Source organism: Leucopleurus acutus (genome assembly GCF_964270905.1).
Source record: "Leucopleurus acutus genome assembly, chromosome: 5".
Classification (NCBI taxonomy): Eukaryota; Metazoa; Chordata; class Mammalia; order Artiodactyla; family Delphinidae; genus Leucopleurus; species Leucopleurus acutus.
The window spans coordinates 141,981,319-142,004,054 of record NC_139147.1 but is presented as its reverse complement, the minus strand read 5'-3'; the positions used below and the strand labels follow the sequence as shown (position 1 = coordinate 142,004,054).

At 46.0% G+C, this 22,736-nt stretch overlaps 1 protein-coding gene across 15 annotated transcripts in view; it reads left to right on the top strand.

Moving 5' to 3' along the window:
* The window catches only part of THRB (thyroid hormone receptor beta), a 393,807-nt gene that overhangs the window by 270,302 nt on the left and 100,769 nt on the right, over positions 1-22,736 (top strand). For all 15 annotated transcript variants that reach the window (XM_082840489.1, XM_082840498.1, XM_082840499.1 and 12 more), the window contains one exon: positions 17,005-17,068. In XM_082840489.1, coding sequence (XP_082696615.1) covers positions 17,047-17,068 — 22 coding nt within the window. In that variant the 5' untranslated portion in view covers positions 17,005-17,046. The remainder of the gene's footprint in view (positions 1-17,004; positions 17,069-22,736) is intronic.

Below are 22,736 nucleotides of genomic sequence, written 5' to 3'. Positions count from 1 at the left end.
TTTAACATCTGAGCTTCAGTGTCCCCAGTTGTAAAAGATATAATAAAATGAAGTTGTGGGCATTGAGTGAAATGACCCATGTAAAAAGGCATCGCAAATGCAGGTAACCTTTATTCTTTCAAGAGGCAGTCAAGTATAGTAGTTTAGAGCAAAATGTCTGGATCCACAGGACCTGGGTTCAATTCCTAGCCCTCCCACTTAACAGTCTTTACAACCTTGGGCAAGGGCATCACATCTCTTTAAATTTATTTATTTGTTTGTTTGTTTGTTTATTTATTTATTTTTGGCTGCGTTGGGTCTTCATTGCTGCATGTGAGCTTTCTCTAGTTGCAGCGAGCGGGGGCTACTCTTCGTTGCGGTGCATGGGCTTCTCATTGCAGTGGCTTCTCTTGTTGTGGAGCACGGGCTCTAGGCACGCGGGCTTCAGTAGTTGTGGTGAGCGGGCTCAGTAGTTGCCGCTCACAGGATCCTGAGCACAGGCTCAGTAGTCGTGGCGCACGGGCTTAGCTGCTCCGCAGCATGTGGGATCTTCCCAGACCAGGGCTCGAACCCGTGTCCCCTGCATTGGCAGGCGGATTCTTAACCACTGTGCCACCAGGGAAGTCCCAAGGGCGTCACATCTCTTAAGTTTAGATCCCCTACATCAAAGGTTGTTGAGAGTAATAAAGGAGGTAGTATATGTAGGACACTTAGCAGAATGGCAAACCCTCAATACATGTTAGATGCTGTTACAGTTATTGCCTTTATTTTTATCATTATTATTATCCTACTTTTTATGGAACCATATACACATGCGCAGGATATACGGTGACTAACACAGTAACATGTTAACATAAGTACCATTATCGTCTTTCTTCTCTACTCAGTTTCATTGAACACACAACTAGAAACTCTTTAGGTTTGTTGTAGATTTTACTCTAAAGCCAAGCACCATGTTTGGTCTAGTTGGCTCCTGCCCTGGAACTGAGAAGATGGAGCTCCAGGAAGACATTCATGCCTTTCACATAGGATCTGCATTATTCCTTGGATGTTTTAGAAACTGGCTGATTTCCCTTTCTCTGGAAATCTTTGTTTTCAAATCACGCGAATTTATTTTTCCTGAAAATCACACAATTCGTTTTCGCAGGTAAAACCAACAATACAGGTTGATGACCAAGGCCCACTATCTTTCCTTTTCATATAAGAAAACAGGATAGTGTGTCTTGTTTACAGTAAACAATGACTCTAGCGATGGTTCAACGGAAGTGTTCCATCTCATAACTGTAAAAATCATTTGGGGACCAAAAAATCTGTTTTTTGAGGGAGAGTAGATGTTGTGAAAAATATTGACTTAAATGTTCTCTCGCTGAGAAAGCATTAGTTGAACTCCCAACACAGACCATTCAACCGGGAGCCATCCGTTGCTGCAACACTGCTTACAAGAGTCCATTTTATAAATGCTGCTGTCCCCAGAGAAGTGAGTTATCCTCTTAACAAACCTCTTTTACACAGTATCACACAGAGGATATAAATCCCAGGCTTTCCTAATGTTATCAATTATTTTATTAAAAAAATTATACCCTGATGAATGTATGTCTAATACTGTGCCCTTTTTATAAGTTACAACCTGCATGAAGTAAGCCAAGTTCTCAGCAGACAGCGAGGACACTTGGGGAGCCCTCCACCCTCTTCCCCGCCTGCCTCTGCACCTCAGCTACTCCGCAAGGAGAACACAGCTTCACCTGACGGCTCTTCTCTCCTGCACAACAGAAGCACTTTTCTTGTATGAACTCATTTAATCCTCTTAACACCTCTGTAAGGGTCATACTATCTTCTTCTTTTAGGACACATGTTCAAGTGATATTAAAACAAGCTGATGGATGGGACTTCCCTGGCGGTCCAGTGGTTAAGACTCCGCTCCCAACGCAGGGGGCACGGGTTCGATCCCTGGTCAGGGAACTAAGATCCCGCAAACCGCTCAGCCCGGCCTAAAAAGAAAATAAATAAGTAAATACAACAAGCTGTTGGAGATATCCCGCCCAGGCATCCAGATTACATTGTCAGGATGATTTCAGCCCAAACACCTACACTTTGGACAACCCCCATTCTGAAAGACCCTCCGTACACAACTGGATCTGGACCTGGAAGATCACACAGCCCTGTGCGGGATGGAGTGAGGATTTGCAGAGCATCTGTGTTTTGTAGAGTCAGGTTTTCTTAGTTACTCTTTCCCTCCCACACACTTGTATGGTCCTCTGCGCTTCTGATAGAGTACCAGATACAACCTCCTCTAAGTAGAATTGTTTGTGAGTGCTCTGTCATCTCTACCAGGCGGTGCTTCCCAGAGGGGAAGGAGCAGGGCTTAATCATCTTTGTGCCCATCAAGGAACCCAGCTGAGGGACACGCATCTGGCAGATGGGATGGCTCGGCGATTCAGAGCACTAGATCTGGGTTGACATTCTGATTCCTCCTCTCAGCAGCCGGAGGGAAAAGCTTCCCTGTCCCTCTAACCCTCTGTTTCGTCAATTAGCAGAAACAACTGGACGTGTCTGTTCCTCCAAACAGCCTGGTGATTAATGACACAGTGTCTATGCCCTCCTTGGGAATTCTCTGGAGACAGAGCCATCCCCAAGGATCTTCCTATGTCACACCATGGCTCACATCTTAGGGATTCCCTAGTGAGAATGTTGAAGCCAGGACTCTGGGTAACCTCCTGACCTCAGTTCACCCAGACCCTCTGTGCTTGGGTGAGCACATGTCAAGATAGTGAGCAGACAGACACACTGTATATAAAATAGATAAGCAACAAGGACCTGCTGTAGAGCACAGGGAACTCTGCTCAATACTTTCTAATGACCTATACGGGAGAAGAATCTAAAAAAGAGCGGATACGTGTATATGTATAACTGAATCACTTTGCTGTACACCTGAAATGAACACAACATTGTAAGTCAGCCATACTCCCATCTTTTTAAATGGTTTAAAAAAAATAAATTAAATAAAATAACAAATAAATTTTTTTTAAAGGATTGTGAGGGGCTTCCCTGGTGGCGCAGTGGTTGAGAGTCCGCCTGCCGATGCAGTGGACACGGGTTCGTGCCCCGGTCCGGGAGGATCCCACATGCCGCTGAGCGGCTGGGCCTGTGAGCCATGGCCGCTGAGCCTGCGCGTCCAGAGCCTGTGCTCCGCAACGGGAGAGGCCACAACAGTGAGAGGCCCGCGTACCGCAAAAAAAAAAAAAGGCTGGTGAGAAGAGAAATGGGCAGATGAGCAGAAGGGGGTGCTCCCCTTCTTAGCCTAACAGGGTATGCTCTTGAGTTCCTGGAGGGGGGAAACGGTCCTCAGTGAGCTGTCCGTCTCCATCTTTTTTTTTTTTTTTTTTTTTTGCGGTACGCGGGCCTCTCACTGCTGTGGCCTCTCCCGTTGCGGAGCACAGGCTCCAGATGTGCAGGCTCAGCGGCCATGGCTCACGGGCCCAGCCGCTCCGCAGCATGTGGGATCTTCCCAGACTGGGGCACGAACCCGTGTCCCCTGCATCGGCAGGCAGACTCTCAACCACTGCGCCACCAGGGAAGCCCCATCTCCATCATTTTAATGATGCCACTTTAGGGCCGTGGTTCTCAGCCTCGCCTGCACATCCGAATGTCCCAGGCAGTTACAAAACTCAGGCCTCAGTTACGAAACACTAATTGGGTTGGGATGCAGCCTGGGGACTTTGCAAAGCCACCCAGGTGATTTGGGTGTGTGGCTCAGGGTGACCAATAGAGTTTTAGGAGCTAAGCAGTGCCACCAGTTTGACTTTGCAGCTGGGAAACAAAAACCCACAGCTGGCCCCGACTGCTATTGGCAAAGCTGTGCTGAGAGGCAACCAGAGCCCCACTGCTATGGCAGGACCAGAAGTGGCCGTGCAGACAGTGTGCAAACGGGGCCAGGTGCTGGATGGAGCCCCCCGGACCATCAGACCTTGAGGAGGTCAAACCCATTCTTTGACTGGATGCAAACGTGAGCCTGCATGTGATAGCCGGGTTCCGCCCTGCCCCTGACAGAGGGCGGGTTGTACTATATCAGGGCAGAATAGAAGGATCAGGTTTGAACCTCAGGAAGTGGGTATGTGATTCACCCAACAGGCATTTTTTAAGAATCCTGGTTCCATTGTGCCAGGCATTGTGCAAGGAGCAGCTAATAAAAAGATAAGGTCTGACGGTCGGTGCCAAAGCCAAATGGCTCAGAGTGATCACGCCATATAATATTTCAAAACGTGTTATTTGCGGGAAGGCTTTAAATAAGCCAAAGGGGAGGCGGGACCCTTCAGTTGCATAGCTGAGCTGTTGGCATTTCTAACTCAGAGGGATGAATAGAACATTATTGTGTTGCATCGGCACAAGTACAGCAAGAAAAAAAAAAAGATGCCTGGAGCCAGCCGTGAGCCAAACGTGAATCAGCAATCTCCTTCTATTGTTCGGAAAATAATCATGATGCTGGGAGTCGGGCATTTAAGAATCTTGCAGAATGCCCCTCCCCACAGCAGGAAACAGACCCTGGTTGAAACATGGCATCTTCATTTTGGCTTCCTGAGCTGAAAGGAATGTAAAAAACTTGGAGAGGATTCAGGGGGAGCTGAAGTGTGAATATGGAAAATACAACCCAGAAGAAACGAGAGATGATTTAGACGCAGCGTTGGCAACCTCTCAGAGGCAGCTCACCAAGTGAGTGTTGATTCTCTCTGACAGCAGGAAGTAGGGCTCCCCCCCAACCAGGCTTCGTTACCTAGCGAATGTTCTGGGCTGATCGCTAGGCAAGCTGGTGGGAGAGGGCACAGAGCAGTGCCTGCCTTGTGAACACCTTCTGATCTGTGGCAATGGGCAGGGGGTTTTGAACCCCAGCTGCACCAGAATCATCACCTGGAGGCTGGACTTCCCTCTCAGAGGTTCTGATTCAGTAGGTCTGGGGTAGGGCCTGAGCATCTGCATCTCTGAGTCCCCAGCTGATGCGGATGCTGCTGAGCTGGGACCGCACTGGAGGAAATAAGTCATGGGGCAGGAGCGGAGGGTGAGTGTGGCTTGAGTGCAGAAGTCCAGGTGCTTCTGTGCCATTGGTGTGTTGGTGCTATCGTGGGTCCCTCGGTGCATAGGTAGTGGCTTTTAATTAGCAATGTGCTTTGGATCAACCACACTGGCCACGATTTTGCCACCCGCCAAGGAAGCATGGCCAGAGGGAGGGAAAGAGAGTTCTCTGCAGGCCTGCAGCAGTCCAACAGGACGTAGTGTGTCCGGTGACTCTGAACCAATGCGCGTGTGTGGCTTCAGGGGTAAGAGTGACAGTAGGGTGACCCATCTCCACATTTGGCTTATACTTCAGCGCTTCTCTCATGAGCAGAAGTTCTCAACAGAATCAGCCGGGAAGCCTTTTCTAGGTACACATTCCAGGGCCCAGCCCCGGAGATGGCGAGCAAGGCTTCTCAGCTGATTCTGCTGTGACCCCCTCCCTTGAGATTAAGAACTGCTTTTCCTGCAGCCTCCATGGACGTGCCCCACCCTTACAAGAAAGCAGAGTGCAAAGCCAGCCTCTTCGAAGGTGCAAGACTCCTTCACCTCGTCAGGTCTCGCCGTCACTGTTACTACAGGACTCGAGTGTCTCAAATTCCAGGATGCACACTTGAAATGCAAGGGGGTCTTCAGAGAAGGAAACTGTCCAGTCACAGAGCTGGGGGCCTGGATCAGCCCCTCTTCTAGACCAGGTTGACTGGGCTGGTCCTGAGTGGAGAGGTGGGGATACCTGCCCAGCGTCAAGTGTAGCCCACCAAGATGGTGCCCCAGTGCCTCTGACTTGTGCCCAAATGGTGTAGGCTGGTGGCTCCCAACATGTGATTCCTGGAAAGTACAGTCCAGTCACCCAGGAACTTGGACGTGCAGACTCCCAGACACCCCTACCCGACACCACCACCCCTAGACTGGCTAAATCAGAAACTCTGGGGGCAGAGCCCCGGCCATCTGTGTGAGGAGCCCTCCAGGAGTTTGCCAGACTTTGAGAACCACTAGTTTAGTTTATATGTAGCTTCCTTGCTACACATAAGTCAGAAACAGAACAGAATAGAAAAGCAGGTGACCTGCCATTTATAGATTTATTGAGATCCTCTTACAAGAATTCCGGCGTGTGTAACATGCTCATTCGTCAGATTCTCACCTAAGAACTTAGCATCCAGCCACTTTCTCAGCTGCCTTTGGTGTTCCTGCAATTCCCAGTGATAACGCAGCTTACTGCGTCCCCCTCCTAAGACAAGGCAAGGGCTGCGTTCCTTTACTTTTTAGAGACTTCACCGCAAGTTCACCATGTGATAGGGGCTCCGGAAACTCTATTGAATGATGGTCAAATCTTGTTTATGCCCACAATGAGCTTAACTCCAGCCGAGGTTTCATTCTCTGTTCTCTCCTCCACAGCTCATGCCAGGCTGACCCACTGAAAGGTCAATATGAAACTGAAAGGCCAAATTATGTAGCCCTGGGTTCACAGAGAATGAGGGCTAAAAAGAGATCAGGTAACCACACCCTCGAACTTTTCACTGATTCCCAGAGCTGTTACGGCCACGGTCCCCAAACTCTGTACCAAGGCACCCTGGGAGTGCCACAGCAAACCCAGAGGAACACAATGGAATGTCTAATTTTTGAGGGAAACACAGGCACAGCTGTCAGATGCCATGCAAATACTACTATTAGGGCTGTTTGGAACTATTTACTTAATAAACAGAACATTTGTTCCTTTTACCTGGGGTCACTGTGAAGCAGTTTCTGAAACAGTAGCGGTGCCAGGAAAATTGAGAACCTCTGTGCCCTAGAATCACTGACCATGGAAGGGGGTATATTTTGACTGTACACTTTCTGGTGGCACATTTAAGGGAATTCATATTCCAAATTTAACTTAAAAGTCAGGAGGAAAAAAAAAAAAACCTCTAACCTAAATGAGAATAGAATTTTGAAAAAGAATAGATACATGTACATGCATAACTGAATCACTTTGCTGTACACCCGAAACTAACATAACATTGTTAATCAACTGTACTCCGATATAAGATTTTTTAATTCATAAATTAAAAAAAAGAAAAATGCAACTGCATGAGTCTTTTAAGGGCTTCTTTTCTTTCTTACCTTCCTAGGTAGATCTGTTCACCCCAATTCCCTGACTCAACCCTTAACCAAGGTTCCTGTAATTTTTTTAAAAATCACCTTTCTTCGTGACTTAAATATAATGGATTAATTCTTACAAATTTGAACTGATAAGTGCTCTGATGCATTCTTGAAAATCACCTTTAATAAACACATTGTTGAAAGACAAAATCTAAGCTGTGTGTGCACTGTGCTCGCAGGAAACCGTTGACTTTGTCAAAATATTCAGCCTTCACCAGGCAGCATTAAACGAGAACCCACCGAAGGGGAAAATGGAGATTGTACAACGTTTATGAAGTCTATTTCTGTAGATAACTCTCAATGCAGACGCTCTCCTTCCACTACATTTGATATCCAAGAAATAGTGAACAATTATAACTATATTTATTAGGAGAATTTTATTTGCATCTTCAAGGGATTTGAGGGGGTCAAAGCAGTCTTCATAATGTCTCCTCTGGAAGAATATTCTTTCTATCCCAGGGTTAAAAATCTGCAAGGAGCTCAGGGCAGATTCCAGAGGCAACAGAACCCAAGCTCCATCTGGGCACTGCCGTCGCCCTGGGGTGGAGATGGTCAGGGGTCAAGCAGTAGAATCTTTCTTAGGAGGCTGTCGAGGGCAGGGGGTTGGAGTGGGTTCTCGTTTGTTGTTGCCTCACTCGCCATCAAACTCTTTTAAGAAATCCATAATACATCATTCGCTTCCGTGTTGCCGTTTTATTTTCCCACGCGTTTGTTTTCCCCACCTGTGTCCTGGTGAGTCACCTAACCACAAGTAAGCGCTCCGGTTCTGCGTGGTACCCTTGTTCCTCAGGCATTATGACGGATGCATCCCAGGCCCCTCACCACACATGCCCGTTGCTGTCTTTGGCGCAGGGATGCTGCACTCCTGTCCACCAGGTGTCAGCAGAGGCAGTTTTAACCGCTTGCTTTGGCCAACAAGACATCTGTTGAGGTGGTTTCTCCTGTTGCGTCGGGCGAGTCCCTCAAACTACCCATCTGCTTCCTCTTAAGAGTCTTACTTCTTAGAAGCATTCAGAGGTGATGGCCCACCTCTAGAGAAAGGTAGCTAGGAAGAAAGTGTGTTATAAACATAGCAGGCGGTGAGTCGAGGCTTTCAGAGGTGGCCTCATAAAACTATTTCCGGCTGGTTCCTTCTTGACTTTTCTATCGCTGCGTTATGTGGTTAGAAATGGTTCCAAGTTTCACTCATCGTGACACTAAATTAGATGTAGCAGAGAGTTTTAGATTCACAGGGGACTTGTGTGTTTGTTTGAAAGCCCACTCTGACCCCCAAAACCCCACTCCTAGCACTGCTGACCTAGTCTTCAAAGCAGAAACAGGATTTTTCTCAGGCTGTGGCCCCAGCCCCTTGCACGTGAGGGTGCAGGAATACCACCAAGTGCCAAGCACATCTGTTCTATTTCATCCATCTATTCCCTTTGAGGTGGATGACCTTACCCACCTGGGGACGTGACTCTTGACCTCTCCCGTGTCATTCTGTTGACAAATGGCAGGGCCCGTGCTCCTTCCAAGCCATGGTGACTTTGCCCAGGAAAGAGAAGGAGAAAGAGAAGGGAAGAGGGAGAGAAGGGGGCAGTGATTTGGCATGGACAGAGGTTAAAAGGAAGAGTAGAAATGAGCCACAGAGTGGGATCGTTGAACTTGAATTAAAATCATTTTACCGAGAACAAAAAAATCAGCCACAGCAAATTAAGCTCAGCTTCAAACACAGAGCCTGGCTGTGTTCTCTCTCTACTAAAGGCAGAACACTTAGAGTGATGGCTGAAAACCTGAAAAGGAAATTACAGCTTTACCACCCAGAGTTTACTGATGTCTCTGATGTGGGGCTCTAGGCTCCCGCCACGCCCAGCGGAGAGGTTGTCACCCTGCCCCGTGCTCTAACAGGTGATCCACTGGGACAAACACCTGGGCCATGTCACAGGGGAGAGCTATGACTATTTTCCCACACCTTTATTAAGTAACTCACAGTCTTATGTTCCATTTTAATCAGCCCGATCCCTAGTCTAACTAGGCTGGCTTTGTAAATTTTTTTCTCGTACTGAATTTTTGATACTACACTCCCGAATAGGGTTAGTTTTACCAAGTGGAAAAAGGTGGATCACAATGTTGTATGATTTGAATACCCCTGGCCTCTGTTCTCTTCTATGTGAGAAGTGCCTAAGTTATTACCATCATCAGAAATTCAACCATTATATATTCACTTCACTGGATCCTAGATTTACTCTTAAAATGCAAAGACCTCAGGGAAGGACAACTGGGGCTGCATTTGGAATGCTGTAGAATTGGATACAAATTCATCTGCGCACCCAACCTTCCTTGCTCCCCGTAACAAATTTAAATGAACTTGAAGGGGAAAAAAATTCACAAAAGGTAAAATTCAGACTGGGAAGAGGAGAATGGCAGAGGAGAGAGGAGCATTTCCACCTCCATCTTATCTTAGGGTCTACGGAGGTGGGCTTCTGTGCTGTTATGTCTTTTAAACCACTTCAGGGCGCCCCTATTGGCCAGAATAGCTCCAGTTGCCCACACCTTAGGGATGACTGGGATTGGCCAGGAGATGACCGGGTGTAATAATAGTGACTATAATAATGAAGACCTCTTCCCGTACTGTAGGTCGGTGTCCACTTTTACATTTACAGAGCATTCTCAAATTCCCTGGTCCTCAGGGCTTCCCTGGTGGCGCAGTGGTTGGGAGTCCGCCTGCCGATGCGGGGGACGCGGGTTCGTGCCCCGGTTCGGGGGGATCCCGCGTGCCGCGGAGCGGCTGGGCCCGTGAGCCGTGGCCGCTGAGCCTGCGCGTCCGGAGCCTGTGCTCCGCAATGGGAGAGGCCACAACAGTGAGAGGCCACAACAGTGAGAGGCCGGCGTACCGCAAAAAATTCCCTGGTCCTCGTCATAACCTGAAGGGTGGGAGATTGTGATTTCACTTCACAAGGGCGGCTCAGAGCGTGAAGAGACCCAGCCAAGATGTGCAAACTGCTGACCTGAGACCCAAAAGCATCCGAATGACTCTCAGCCCAGGGTCTGTCCTCCATACCCTGGGACTGAACTTGTTCTTACCAACAATTCCCAAGCATCAGGGACAAAGCTGTGATGGGGGGGAAGGGAGAGAAGCAGACACTCCAAGAGGGAGAGAGAGAGCTTCATGACCTCACTGCCCTCCCAGGTGAGGGCAGCCCCTCCGAGGGCATAGCTACTTGCCTGCACCCAGGCAAAGTGGTGACAAAGCCAAAGTGGGGGTGGGGGGCGGGGGGCGAGGACCCCAGCCCCATCCCACAAGCCCCCCGCAGTGCCCAGCGTCCCGCAGACCTAGTCAAAACAGCGCTTGCCGCGTAAACACAACTTCAAGACCCATCCCAAGTGGAGGGTGTAGCTTGGTTCTCAACTCATGTCTCCACGACCTCTGACGTGAGGTCTATGTAGGAAGCCCGTGGTGTCCACGTGTGTCAATGCCAAGTGAGACGGTGTCCTGTCCGCCTCTGAGAGTCCACCCAGTATTAGCAGTCTCAGCGTGGAGCCCGTAATAGCCAGAGGCTGGAGCATCTGACATTGTAAACAGAACCAAGAGAGTTGCCTGTGAACGTGACCCCTGCCCACCCCACACGGCCCCCTCTTGGCTTCCTGGGGCCGCCCGGGAAGTACCAGCCGAAGACGTAACTGATGACCCCAGTATAGCTCACCATTCAGACGCTCTGAGAGCCAGGGAGAGGCAAACGAGGACCACAAATGCCCTCCTCGGAAAAAGTCGATGTAGAGCCGTGAGGGAGATGCATGTTTCATTTTTTAATTGAAGTAGAGTTGATTTACAATGTTGTGTTAACTTCTGCTGTACAGCAACGTGATTCAGTTATACATACATCTACATTCTTTTTCATATTCTTTTCCATTATAGTGATGCATGTTTCATTTTAATTATGTGCAGACTGTGTAAGCAATGACTCACTAGGTCTGCGTGGAAAGATTTTCCAAGGGGGAATTTTCACAGTTGTCCCTTCAGTGTTGTGTTTTCTACAGAGAAAAAGAAAACACAAGGGGACAAAAGGGTGTGCGGTCAGGGCCAGGGCCTTTGACAAGGTGGGTGGGGTTCTCTCTGGCCCTAGTCTAACTTTGTGACCTTGAACACTAAGACAGGAAAGTAGCAACGATCCCACGCCGATAGGTAGCATCTTGAGGAGTCCCCCTCTGCACCAAGGCAGAGTTATCCTCTCAAATCAGGGCACTCCCTGAAGGGCCTTCCATGGCTCCCTATTTTCCATAGGACAAAGTCCAAATTCCATAGCAAACCTCCCAAGACCCTGCATAATTTGAGGGCATTTCCTAGTTTTTCTACACACGGCTCATTTCTTGCAGAGTAGTCAGTGGGCTTCAGGGGCACAAGGAGGAGAATAAAGCACTAAGTCCTTTGCTGGGGAGAGGTCTTTTGCAAAGAAGAGCCTTTGGATACAGGGTCACCTCCACCTAGAAGCCTTCCCAGATTGCCCCAAGTAGAAATGACCTCTCCTTCCCTCGTGGCCCAGTCTGCACTGAAGAGACACTTCAGGTGAAACCTGTCCACACGTTGCACTGTTGTAGCACGATTCTCTCCCTCTGACAGATTAGAAGCCCCACGTGGACAGGCCCAACTGTTGTCTTCGGACAAAGCCTGGGGCAGCACCTAAATAGAGTAGGCCGTCAATCAAGGCCTCTAGGCTAACCAGCCACATAAACGAATATCGTGTGAAAGGAATGTTCTCGGTGTAGCAGCACTTTCCTAGGGACTACGCTGAAGACCTCTCTCCCCTCAGTTGGTGCTGAAATGCTGCAGCTGTTAATGGACGCTTGGCTCTGAGGGACCGGGATGCAGACCCTTACTGGGTCTCACTGGAGGCTGTTCTCTGCCCGGGAGCAGCAGGCCTGTTGTAACGATGACCTGCAGGCTGTGAGTGGCCCCCAGGACAGGGACAGCGCTGCTCACATCACCCCCGACCTCCTCGCTGCCGGCCCACTCACCCACCCAGAGGGGAAGTCCTGTGCTCGCTTTCCTTTCCCCACAGGTAGAACACTCCACTTTCTTTCTTTTTAAGCTGTTTGGACTTTGTTTCCTCCTTTGACGCTGTGACCCCCTCGGTGGCTCCAGAGGGGACCTCCTGTGCTTCCCTCCTCTGCACAGAGCACTGGCTGACACCTGCCCTGTGTCCCGGGCAACCCTGAAGCAGCCCCGCGATGCCTGTCCACTCAGAGCGTTTAACTACTGTTTAAAACTCAAGAGCTCGTTGCAGGAAAATAGCACTAAATAATATGAAATACTAGAGTCCTGTAGGAATAGGAACCGAAGTGCACAATGAACACTATAGGAGTGGGAATAGGAACAGAAATGTATATTAATGCTATAAAAATATTAACAGTTTAGCATAGTGTAGTAATACTAAAGTGCTATAGGAATAGGAGCAGGAATATACTATTAATGCTATAGTAATGGTAACACTTTAGTACAGTGTACTAATATTAAAGTGCTATAGGAATAGGAATGGGAATATACTATTAATGCTATAGTAATGGTAACAGTTTAGCATAGTGTACTAATACTAAAGTGCTATAGGAATAGGAATGGGAGTATACTATTAAGGCCATAGTAATGGTAACAGTTTAGTACAGTGTACTAATACTAAAATGCTATAGGAATAGGAATGGGAATATACTATTAACGCTATAGTAATGGTAACAATTTAGTATAGTGTACTAATACTAAAATGCTATAGGAATAGGGATGGGAATATACTATTAACGCTATAGTAATGGTAACAGTTTAGTATAGTGTACTAATACTAAAGTGCTATAGGAATAGGGATGGGAATATACTATTAACGCTATAGTAATGGTAACAGTTTAGTATAGTGTACTAATACTAAAGTGCTATAGGAATAGGAATGGGAATATACAATTAATGCTATAGTAATGGTAGCAGTTTAGTTTAGTGTACTAATACTAAAGTGCTATAGGAATAGGAATGGGAATATACTATTAATGCTATAGTAATGGTAACAGTTTAATATAGTGTACTAATACTAAAGTGCTATAGGAATAGGAACAAGAATATACTATTAATGCCATAGTAATGGTAACAGTTTAGTGTAGTGTACTAATACTGAAGTGCTATAGGAATAGGAACAAGAATATACTATTAATGCTATAGTAATGGTAACAGTTTAGTACAGTGTACTAATACAAAGGGCTATAGGAATAGGAATGGGAATATACTATTAATGCTATAGTAATGGTAACAGTTTAGTATAGTGGACTAATACTAAAATGCTATAGGAATGGGAATATACTATTAATGCCATAGTAATGGTAACAGTTTAGCATAGTGTACTAATACTAAAGTGCTATAGGAATAGGAATGAGAATATACTATTAAGGCCATAGTAATGGTAGCACTTTAGTATAGTGTACTAATACTAAAATGCTATAGGAATGGTAATATACTATTAGCGCCATAGTAATGGTAACAGTTTAGCATAGTGTAGTAATACTAAAGTGCTATAGGAATAGGAATGGGAATATACTATTAATGCTATAGTAATGGTAGCAGTTTAGTTTAGTGTAGTAATACTAAAATGCTATAGGAATGGGAATATACTATTAAGGCCATAGTAATGGTAACAGTTTAGAATAGTGTACTAATACTAAAGTGCTATAGGAATGGGAGCAGGAATATACTATTAAGGCTATAGTAATGGTAACAGTTTAGTACAGTGTACTAATGCTAAAGTGCTATAGGAATAGGAATGGGAATATACTATTAATGCTATAGTAATGGTAGCAGTTTAGTATAGTGTACTAATACTAAAGTGCTATAGGAATAGGGACAGGAATATACTATTAAGGCTATAGTAATGGTAACAGTTTAGTACAGTGTACTAATACTAAAGTGCTATAGGAATGGGAGTATACTATTAAGGCCATAGTAATGGTAAGAGTTTAGTATAGTGTACTAATACTAAAATGCTATAGGAATAGGGACAGGAATATACTATTAATGCTATAGTAATGGTAACAGTTTAGTACAGTGTACTAATACTAAAGTGCTATAGGAATAGGGACAGGAATATACTATTGATGCTATAGTAATGGTAACAGTTTAGTATAGTGTAGTGATACTAAATTACTATAGGTAGTACTTTAGTACTTTCCTACAGTAGAAGGAAAACAGTACTAAATAACAAAATCAGTACTAAATTTCGTGGTGGTAACAATATTTTTTAAGCCTTAATGAGATGTTTTTCCTCTTTCTGGATACTTTCCGCTTCACACACAATACTTTCTGCAGTTCTGATGCCTGTTCAATTGAAAATTTGAAAACAAAGATATTTTTTAAGTGTTGGTGTAGCAAGAACATAACTAGGATAAAAAGGACACGAAACGCTTTTGCCACATTCGTATTCATGCTGTGTTTGAATGTCGGTACTGTCAGTCAGGATTCCTCTGGTTGCAAGGGGCAGAAACCTGCCTGGACCTGGCTTCTGCGGACGTGGGCACCGTCTTGCTCAGGAAGGGTTGAGGGGGCCGCAGGGACACAGCTGGGCCTCAGGGAGAGCCGAAAGCAGGGCTCTGAGGCCACAGCATTCTCTCGTCACCCCAAGTTCTCCGTGAATGTCAGGTGCATCCTCTGTCTCACCTTCAGACCGGCTTTGGCCGTGTGGCTAAAAGGCATGGCGTCAGACAGTGTGAGAGTTTTAGTTTCTGATCAATTCTGCCACCAGAGCTGGAATATGTAACCTACCCCAAAAAAGGCACCATGTCAGCCCCTCCCAGGTCTTGGCCCACCGCGGCCAAAGGTGGAGCACTGTGGTTGGCCCAGCCAGAGCCAAGTTCCTTGTCCGCTGCAGAATATTCAGAAGCAGCATCCCAGGAGGATGAGGCCATGTCCACAAGACGGGAGGGGAGTTAATGGCAGCTCAGTTTCTAAGAACGAGAGGTCTAGACAGTCAGTACTACAGGTGTGATCCGCACTCTCCCTTTAGGGGGTCTCAGAACCTGATTCTCTCTCTCACAACCCAGCTGCACAGTTGAAGGGGACAGAACAGAGGGCTTGTGGCTGGTGACCCTTGAAATGTTCATCAGTAGCAAGAACGCATTTTCCTAGTAATTAATCCTCATCTCTTCTACCAGATGCCAGTTCAGCAATCTCATACCATGAGATTCAACTTTGATTCATTTTATTTTATTCACTTATTCAGAGCATATATTTCTTTTTTAGTGTTTTTTTATTTATTTTTGGCTGCGTTGGGTCTTCGTTGCAGTGTGCGGGCTTCTCATTGCGGTGGCTTCTCTTGTTGCGGAGCACAGGCTCTAGGTGCACGGGCTTCAGTAGTTGTGGCATGCAGGCTCAGTAGTTATGGCTCATGGGCTGTAGAGCGCAGGCTCAGTAGTTGTGGTGCACAGGCATAGTTGCTCTGCGGCATGTGGGATCTTCCCGGACCAGGGCTCGAACCCGTATCCCCTGCATTGGCAGGCAGGTTCTCATCCCCTACGCCACCAGGGAAGCCCGCATATATTTCTTGAGGGCCTATTTTGTATCGGACACTCTGCTCACGTGGAAGATATAAAAATGACCAAGACATAGTCCCTGCCACAAAGAGGTTACAGTCTAGTGGGAAAGGCAGCCTTGGAAATGTGTGGTGAACACATGTGATGACCATCAAGGTATGAATTCAGTGCTGCAGGATTCAATGTGGAGACAGAGAGGGAATGGACGCATATATCAACCCATATCGTATACACAGTCCACATGCTTCCTCTTCTCCGGTCAGTTATTGGCGTCAGGACGTTCCTTCCCTCATCCAATGGATTGTGTTTACCCAGCACTTTCACTCGCATCCTCTTCACACCTCAGAATCATCAGCCATGTGAAGCAGGTAACACAAGCATTATCCTCCTCATTTTGCACGTGAAGAAATCACGATCCCACGGCGAGTCCATGACAGCACTGGCCCCCAAACCCATGCCTAGGTCTCCGGTACAAGGCCAGAGCCACCGTGCTGCACTGTCTACTGCTGGATACAGAAACCCTTCTGGAAAAAGAAACCTCGTCCTGATCTGTCCCCAGCGAGACGCAGAAGGACTCTGACCCACGTTCAGCAGCCATCTGGGTCATCATCTGCGCGTGGCCTTCAACACTCTGCCCTCCGTCGGTGCCTCTGGTCTCTGACCCCCACCAAGTCTCCATCCCCATCCCCATATGAGGTCAGGTCTGTCTGCTGCTCTCGGATCTCACTGATACAGTGATGAGAAAGGACTCAGCGCTGACCAAGGAAAAGTCACACATAAGATGTGAATATGGATTCCATTCTCCAGAGTGGTGTGTCTAAGACTGCAAAGTGTCCATCAGTCATCTGCAGTTGCATCTCGTCCCAGTGCAGATATGATGGAGCAGGTTTGACATAGGACCCAAATTTTCTATTTCTAGCGAGCTCCCAGTGATGCTGAGGCTGCTGGTCCGCAGACCACACTTGGAGAAGAAAGGATCTGGATTGAGGACGCTAACGCATCTCAGCCGCTCTTGGGAAAGACAGCAAGTCACTCGGCTGGTGCTTTCCTAAAAAACTTGAGGTGGAAAATAGACACGTGACCTTGAATAAAATATTAGTATAAAGACATGTTTATAGGAGGAACCCTGAGATGAAAATTAAAAGGTCTTGTAAACTTATGTGTCTCACGCAGCCCACCTCTGCTTCACTTTCCCTGAGTTGAAAGTAACATATCACCTCCAGCTAATTAATGCATGTGATGTTGTTTGGAACAAAACCTGATGGAAAATGCAGGTTATAACCCATGGTATTTTTCTTGTCTTTTTCTCTATAGGAGATGTCAGTGAAAAAAAGGGTCCGGAATGATTACTAACCCATGACTCCCAACAGTATGACAGGTATCTGTTTTATTTTCTTTACTTTGTGTGTTTCCATTTTTGTTCCACCCAAAGAGAAATAGAGGCTTCCTAAAAGACCAACCTAAGAGTCTTAGCAACAGTTATTTCCCAGCCAATGAGTGTTATTAAATGCAAATATAGCCATACTCTGGTTTCTTTTCAGCTCGTATAAATCTTTCGCCTTCTACTAAAGATTTCTGTGGAGAGGCGGGGGGGGGGGGGGGCGGAAATGCAAATATATCCTGTGACTACGTCCCAACAAATGTGCTTCCAGCTTTTTCGGAAGCCTTGAGATGCATCATCACCAGGAACATGATGGGAGGAAATGAGAATTCACAGTGAAATCCTAGTTTCCATCCTTCCCAGGGTTACCCTCTCACACCCAATACTTTTACCTGCCACATTCATTCAGATCAGTACAAGAAATGGCTCTATGTACTCAGTGACCACTGAGTTCAGACATCTTCCTGATGGAATATTCAGCAGCAGAGTCAGAATGGAATATGATGAGAGCACATAAGCTAAAGTGAGCTAGAAAGCAAGGGACAGAGGCGAGACAGAATGCCCCCTGAGGAACAGAAGGTTGCAATAGCACGGATTCTCTGTTCAACGCACAGAGCTGGGGTTACAAACTCCCAGGCCCCAGGGGCCAGATAGATAACACCCACGCCCCCAACAGCTGGCTGTCAGGAAAAGCAAACCAGACAGGAGAACCAGGCAACAAGCAGGGAGGGAACCCAGTGTGTCCAGAGATTTCAAATTTTCAAGAGAAGCTGGAAGCCAGATTTGGGATGAAATATCCCCATTTCTATTTGGGTTTTTTTGGAGGGGTTTTTTTGGCCGCGCTGCACGGCATGCGGGATCTTAGTTCCCTGACTAGGGATCCACCCCTTGCCCTCTGCAGTGGAAGCACAGAGTCCTAACCACTGGACTGCCAGGGAATTCCCCAAAATATCCCCATTTCTAAATGCAAGCAATTAACATATAAAACTATCAAGGATTCATGGGCCAGTCAAAATACGTCTTCTGACTAGAATCAACCGTGGGCTCTCAGTTTATAACCACACCTTCCAGCCCAACCCCAAGCCTAGGACTGTCGTTTGGTTACCATGGCAGCAGGGCAGGTACCCATAGACCTCAGCCTTCTGCAAGTTTACAAGCCTTAACGTAATGACCATAACCTTACATCTCCCAGAATCCCTGCCCTGTCTCTCGACCCATTGATACTCGAGTTCCTGGTGCAGCAAAAAGATAGAGCACCTGAACAAACTGGAATGATTCACACCTGTAGGATAGCCTCGGAATCCCATCTTATCTTCCCATCTTATTTCTCAGTAACAGGCACCAAAACACACCCTCCCCCATTTCTGTGTCACTGCCAACTTGACCATTGTAGCACGGAAAGCCATGGACCATACATAAACAAATAAGCGTGACTGTATCTCAATAAAACTTTATTTACAAAACAGGCAGCAGGCCAGCTTTGGCCCGAAGACTGTAGTTTGCTGACTCTTATTCTAGGGGTCAGGATAGTCTTATTGTTGAGCAGAATCCCCAGGCCAAATCAGCTCATCTCCAGGACAGAGCTAGAAATCCAGGCTCACTCTAAGACGGTTCTGTATTAAGCCAGCTTTCAGCCCATCTGCGGATGCGGGATGCTTTCCCTGTGGGCTGGGCTGGAACCAGCTGCCCCACCTCCCCGTGTAGGAGGATGCTTTTGCTTCCCAGCATTTGCTTCATAGCATAGAAACTAACAGCAATTCTATTTTCAAAAGAACTCTACTCCACACATGCATATGCTCAGTCTATGTTAATGGGCTCAGCTGAGAAAATCATTGCGTTAGACTCCCTTGTTTGTGGATGAAATAAAACAGTGTCCTTTTCCCTCTGTCTTTTCCTGTGGTCTCAAGCTGCATGTTTATTTTAAGAAACCCAAAAGGAGACCATAATAAAGCTGTAAGTCATCAGAACTAAGTGCTTGCTTTAAAAGCATAACTTAAAGGGCAAATATGCATATTTTCTTTTTGAAACACATAATATGCAAATATGCATATTTTCTTTTTGAAACACATAATGGGTACTATTACTGTTATGCAATACAGGAAATCAATTAACCTTTATGAAAAGAAAACCAATTTTTAAATGAACAGGAGTAAGAACATTGAATGTGTTTTGCCAAAACCCAGCAGACAAGCATTTTCAGATTAAAACAACGCCTTCAGCCACTTATGAAATTTCTGTATTTTGCATTAACTCAAATGGAGAATGGTTTATTTTCTGGGGCTATTTAATATCCACTGCAGTGGAGTCAAGTCCTGCTAAAATGTTCTCGTTGCTCTACCTTAACCTAATTTGACATTAGGATTGTATGAAATCGCTCACCGAAAATACTGATTCTTAGAGGAAAGGAAGGAAGTGCCTTGATACCGTATTTTATTGGTTGGGATTAAGCACGGCTTCCTAGGGAATCTTTGGGGGACTCTGCTAACATTTATGTCATTATAATGAGCTCCACTTTGCAGAAAATCATGATTCGTCGCATAGGGGAGTTTGTTCTAAGATATGAATACCTAAAATTTTAAATACCCAAATGAGAGGCTTTTAGCCTTGACTGAAAAGGGAACTAAGAACTCGGACCCCTCTAAACGTGCCTGGAAAGGCAGAAACAGGGCTCTATTACAAATACCCCTCACCTGGTTCTAGGGAGTTAGGATGTGACATAAAGTCACTCCTGTGATGAGCCTGCCGTGTAAATAACATAGACCTCACTCGGCAGTGTGACCTGCGCCTCTTCTCTGTGACCTGCTTGTTCATCTAACTTCCCAACCACGACCTTTGCCTTCTCCTTTTTCTCGCTCAAGGCGTTATATTCAGTGTGTCCCAGGGGCCAGGGGAGGAGTGTCTGCATGATGGGAAAGACCGGAGCGTTCTGTAGGTGTCCCAGTGTTTTCACTGTGGGATCCTCAGGATGTTCGCGTGCTTGTTTCGTGTGTGTGTTTGTTTCTTCATTTTTTTAAATGGCGGTATAGTTCTTTTACAATGTTGTGTTAGTTTCTGCTGTACAACGAAGCGAATCAACTGTTTGTATACATATATCCCCTCCCTCTTGGATCTTCCTCCCTTCCCCCCTCCCCGGCCCACCCACGGAGCACCGAGCTGATCTCCCTGTGCTATACAGCAGGTTCCCACTAGCTATCTGTTTTACACATGGTAGTGTACATGTGTCTAATCCTAATCTCCCAATTCATCCCACCACCCCCGGCCCTCCCTGTGTCCACACGTCCATTTTCTACATCTGCGTCTCTATTCCTGCCCTGCAAATTGGTTCACCGGTACCAGTTTTCTAGATTCCACATATATGTGTTAATATACGGTATTTGTTTTTCTCTTTCTGACTTACTTCACCCTGTATGACAGGCTCTAGGTCCATCCACGTCTCTACAAATGACCCATTTTCATTCCTTTTTTCAGAAAGGAAAGAAAGCAAATTTGTCGTTGGTGGTAGGAGGTCATGACGGGGAGGGTTCCTTATCCTTCCCAACGTCTTGTATAGGTGGGAGGTCGGAGGCCACAGAAAAGGCAGTAGATGGGGGCACGCGCCCCACTCTGAACAATATAGAAGAATCTGATTTAGATGCTTTGTATCAAAGCCCCTTGTCCTGATTTCTTAAGCATGATGAAATTTACATTTCTCACTACGCCTGCGGTTGAAATTGTTTTGCATGTCTATTGGCCACTTGTATTTTTTTTCTTCATCCGTAACTTCCTTGCTTGTTCATATATAGCGTCCAGTTGCCCGTTGCGGGTTTTATATTTTTCTTATTATGTGTAGAAGCAATTTATTACGTATTCAAGATAATAACAAAGCAAGCCACCTAATGTCTCTAGAGGCTGACTTCCTTGTCAGTTAAAGGAGAAAGTGAGAAATTCTCCCTCTACTTTGAAGATTAGGTCGCACCTCAGATGTGAACATTTGTAAATCACGTTTTCATAAGGTCGGGCATGGGTACATTGAAGGCTGGGTGTAGAGAAAAAGGGCACCCTGGAGAAAGGTTTTTTGTGTGTTTTCGGACTATCCTAATGTATAGGTTTTTCAGAGTCAAACACATCACCTAAGCTGGGGAAGCTCGTGTTTTACTGTAAAGCCCACGTCATTTTCAAAGGTGGCCTTCCTAGTGTTCCTGAGGCTTTTCAACCCCTCCTTATGACTGCTGCCTTCCTTCCTTCAGAGACAGAACCACAGTTGTGCTCTTGTGCTACAGCCTATGGAGAGTATCTCCTCACGAGGCCAGAGCTTGCTCACAGCCAGATAATGACGCCACTCAAAGATAATGAATGCTGGGCTTCCCTGGTGGCGCAGTGGCTGAGAGTCCGCCTGCCGATGCAGGGGACGCGGGTTCGTGCCCCGGTCCGGGAAGATCCCACATGCCGCGGAGCGGCTGGGCCCGTGAGCCACGGCCGCTGAGCCTGCGCGTCCGGAGCCTGTGCTCCGCAACGGGAGAGGCCACAGCAGTGAGAGGCCCGCGTACCGCAAAAAAAAAAAAAAAAAGATAATGAATTTTAACGGCTTGCGTGTTGTTAGCATTTCCCATCAAAAATGCTCTTCTAAAATGGGGTTCTGTTCACAGCTACTTAGTGACCCATCAAACCCGTGTTAGGCTTTTAATATACTATTATCATAAATAATGTTATAATGAACTACAGTGTACATAATGTGACACCTCTCTGATTATTTCCTCAGGATAAATTCTACGAAGTAAAAAAAACAAAAATGCTGGGTCAAAGGGACTGAACATCTTTCAAAACCTTTTCTCTTGCCAAATCGTAACCAGGTTACTGGACCAATCAGCACTGTAGTGTCCATTTAATCACATATCCTCTAACTTTGGAGTTTTGTAGTAGTTTAATTTTGAGAAAGGCAATTAATTAGGCAAAGTTTTATCACAGTTTTTATCAAAGTTTTTCAAAACTTTACATTTTTCTTATTGATAATAGATTTGACTACACACACACACACACACAGTTGGCAACTTAAATGTCTTCTTTGTAACTTACCTGTGCAATGAACTTTTCTACTGTACTATTAGTCTTTTTCTTATGATTCATATATTAAGGATTTAATTCACTATCATAAATGTTACAAACTTTTTCCCATTTTAGTATATGTCTCTCCTATTTGTTTATAGCAATATTTGACCTTTTTAAAAATTTTTCTTCTCTTGAAGTAATTCCATACTAACAGAAAGGTTGCAAGATGAGTTCAAAGAATACCCAAAGTCCTCAAATGTTGACCTTTTATCACATTTGCTTAATTCTTCCCCTCTCTCTTTCTATCTCTACGTATATAATTTTTATTTGGTACCATTTACGGATAAGCTTGTGAACATGTTGCTATGGCATTCTTGACATACAGAAATTTTTAATTTAGATATAGTGAGCTCTCTGGAGATGTCATTTTAGGATTCCTGTCTTTGTTTTCCAGCTGAGAACGGGGCTCAGTGGGTCCTTGGGATGAGTTAACACTTCTGTGCCAACACGTAGTTCTTTTCACTTAGACACAGGGATGACTGGTTAAGAGGGAAGGTTGTCTCAACAAACACCTTTTCTGCACCAACGACAGACACCCCCATGGTACCCTTGCCCTAGCCTGGGGGGGAAGGGAGGGGAA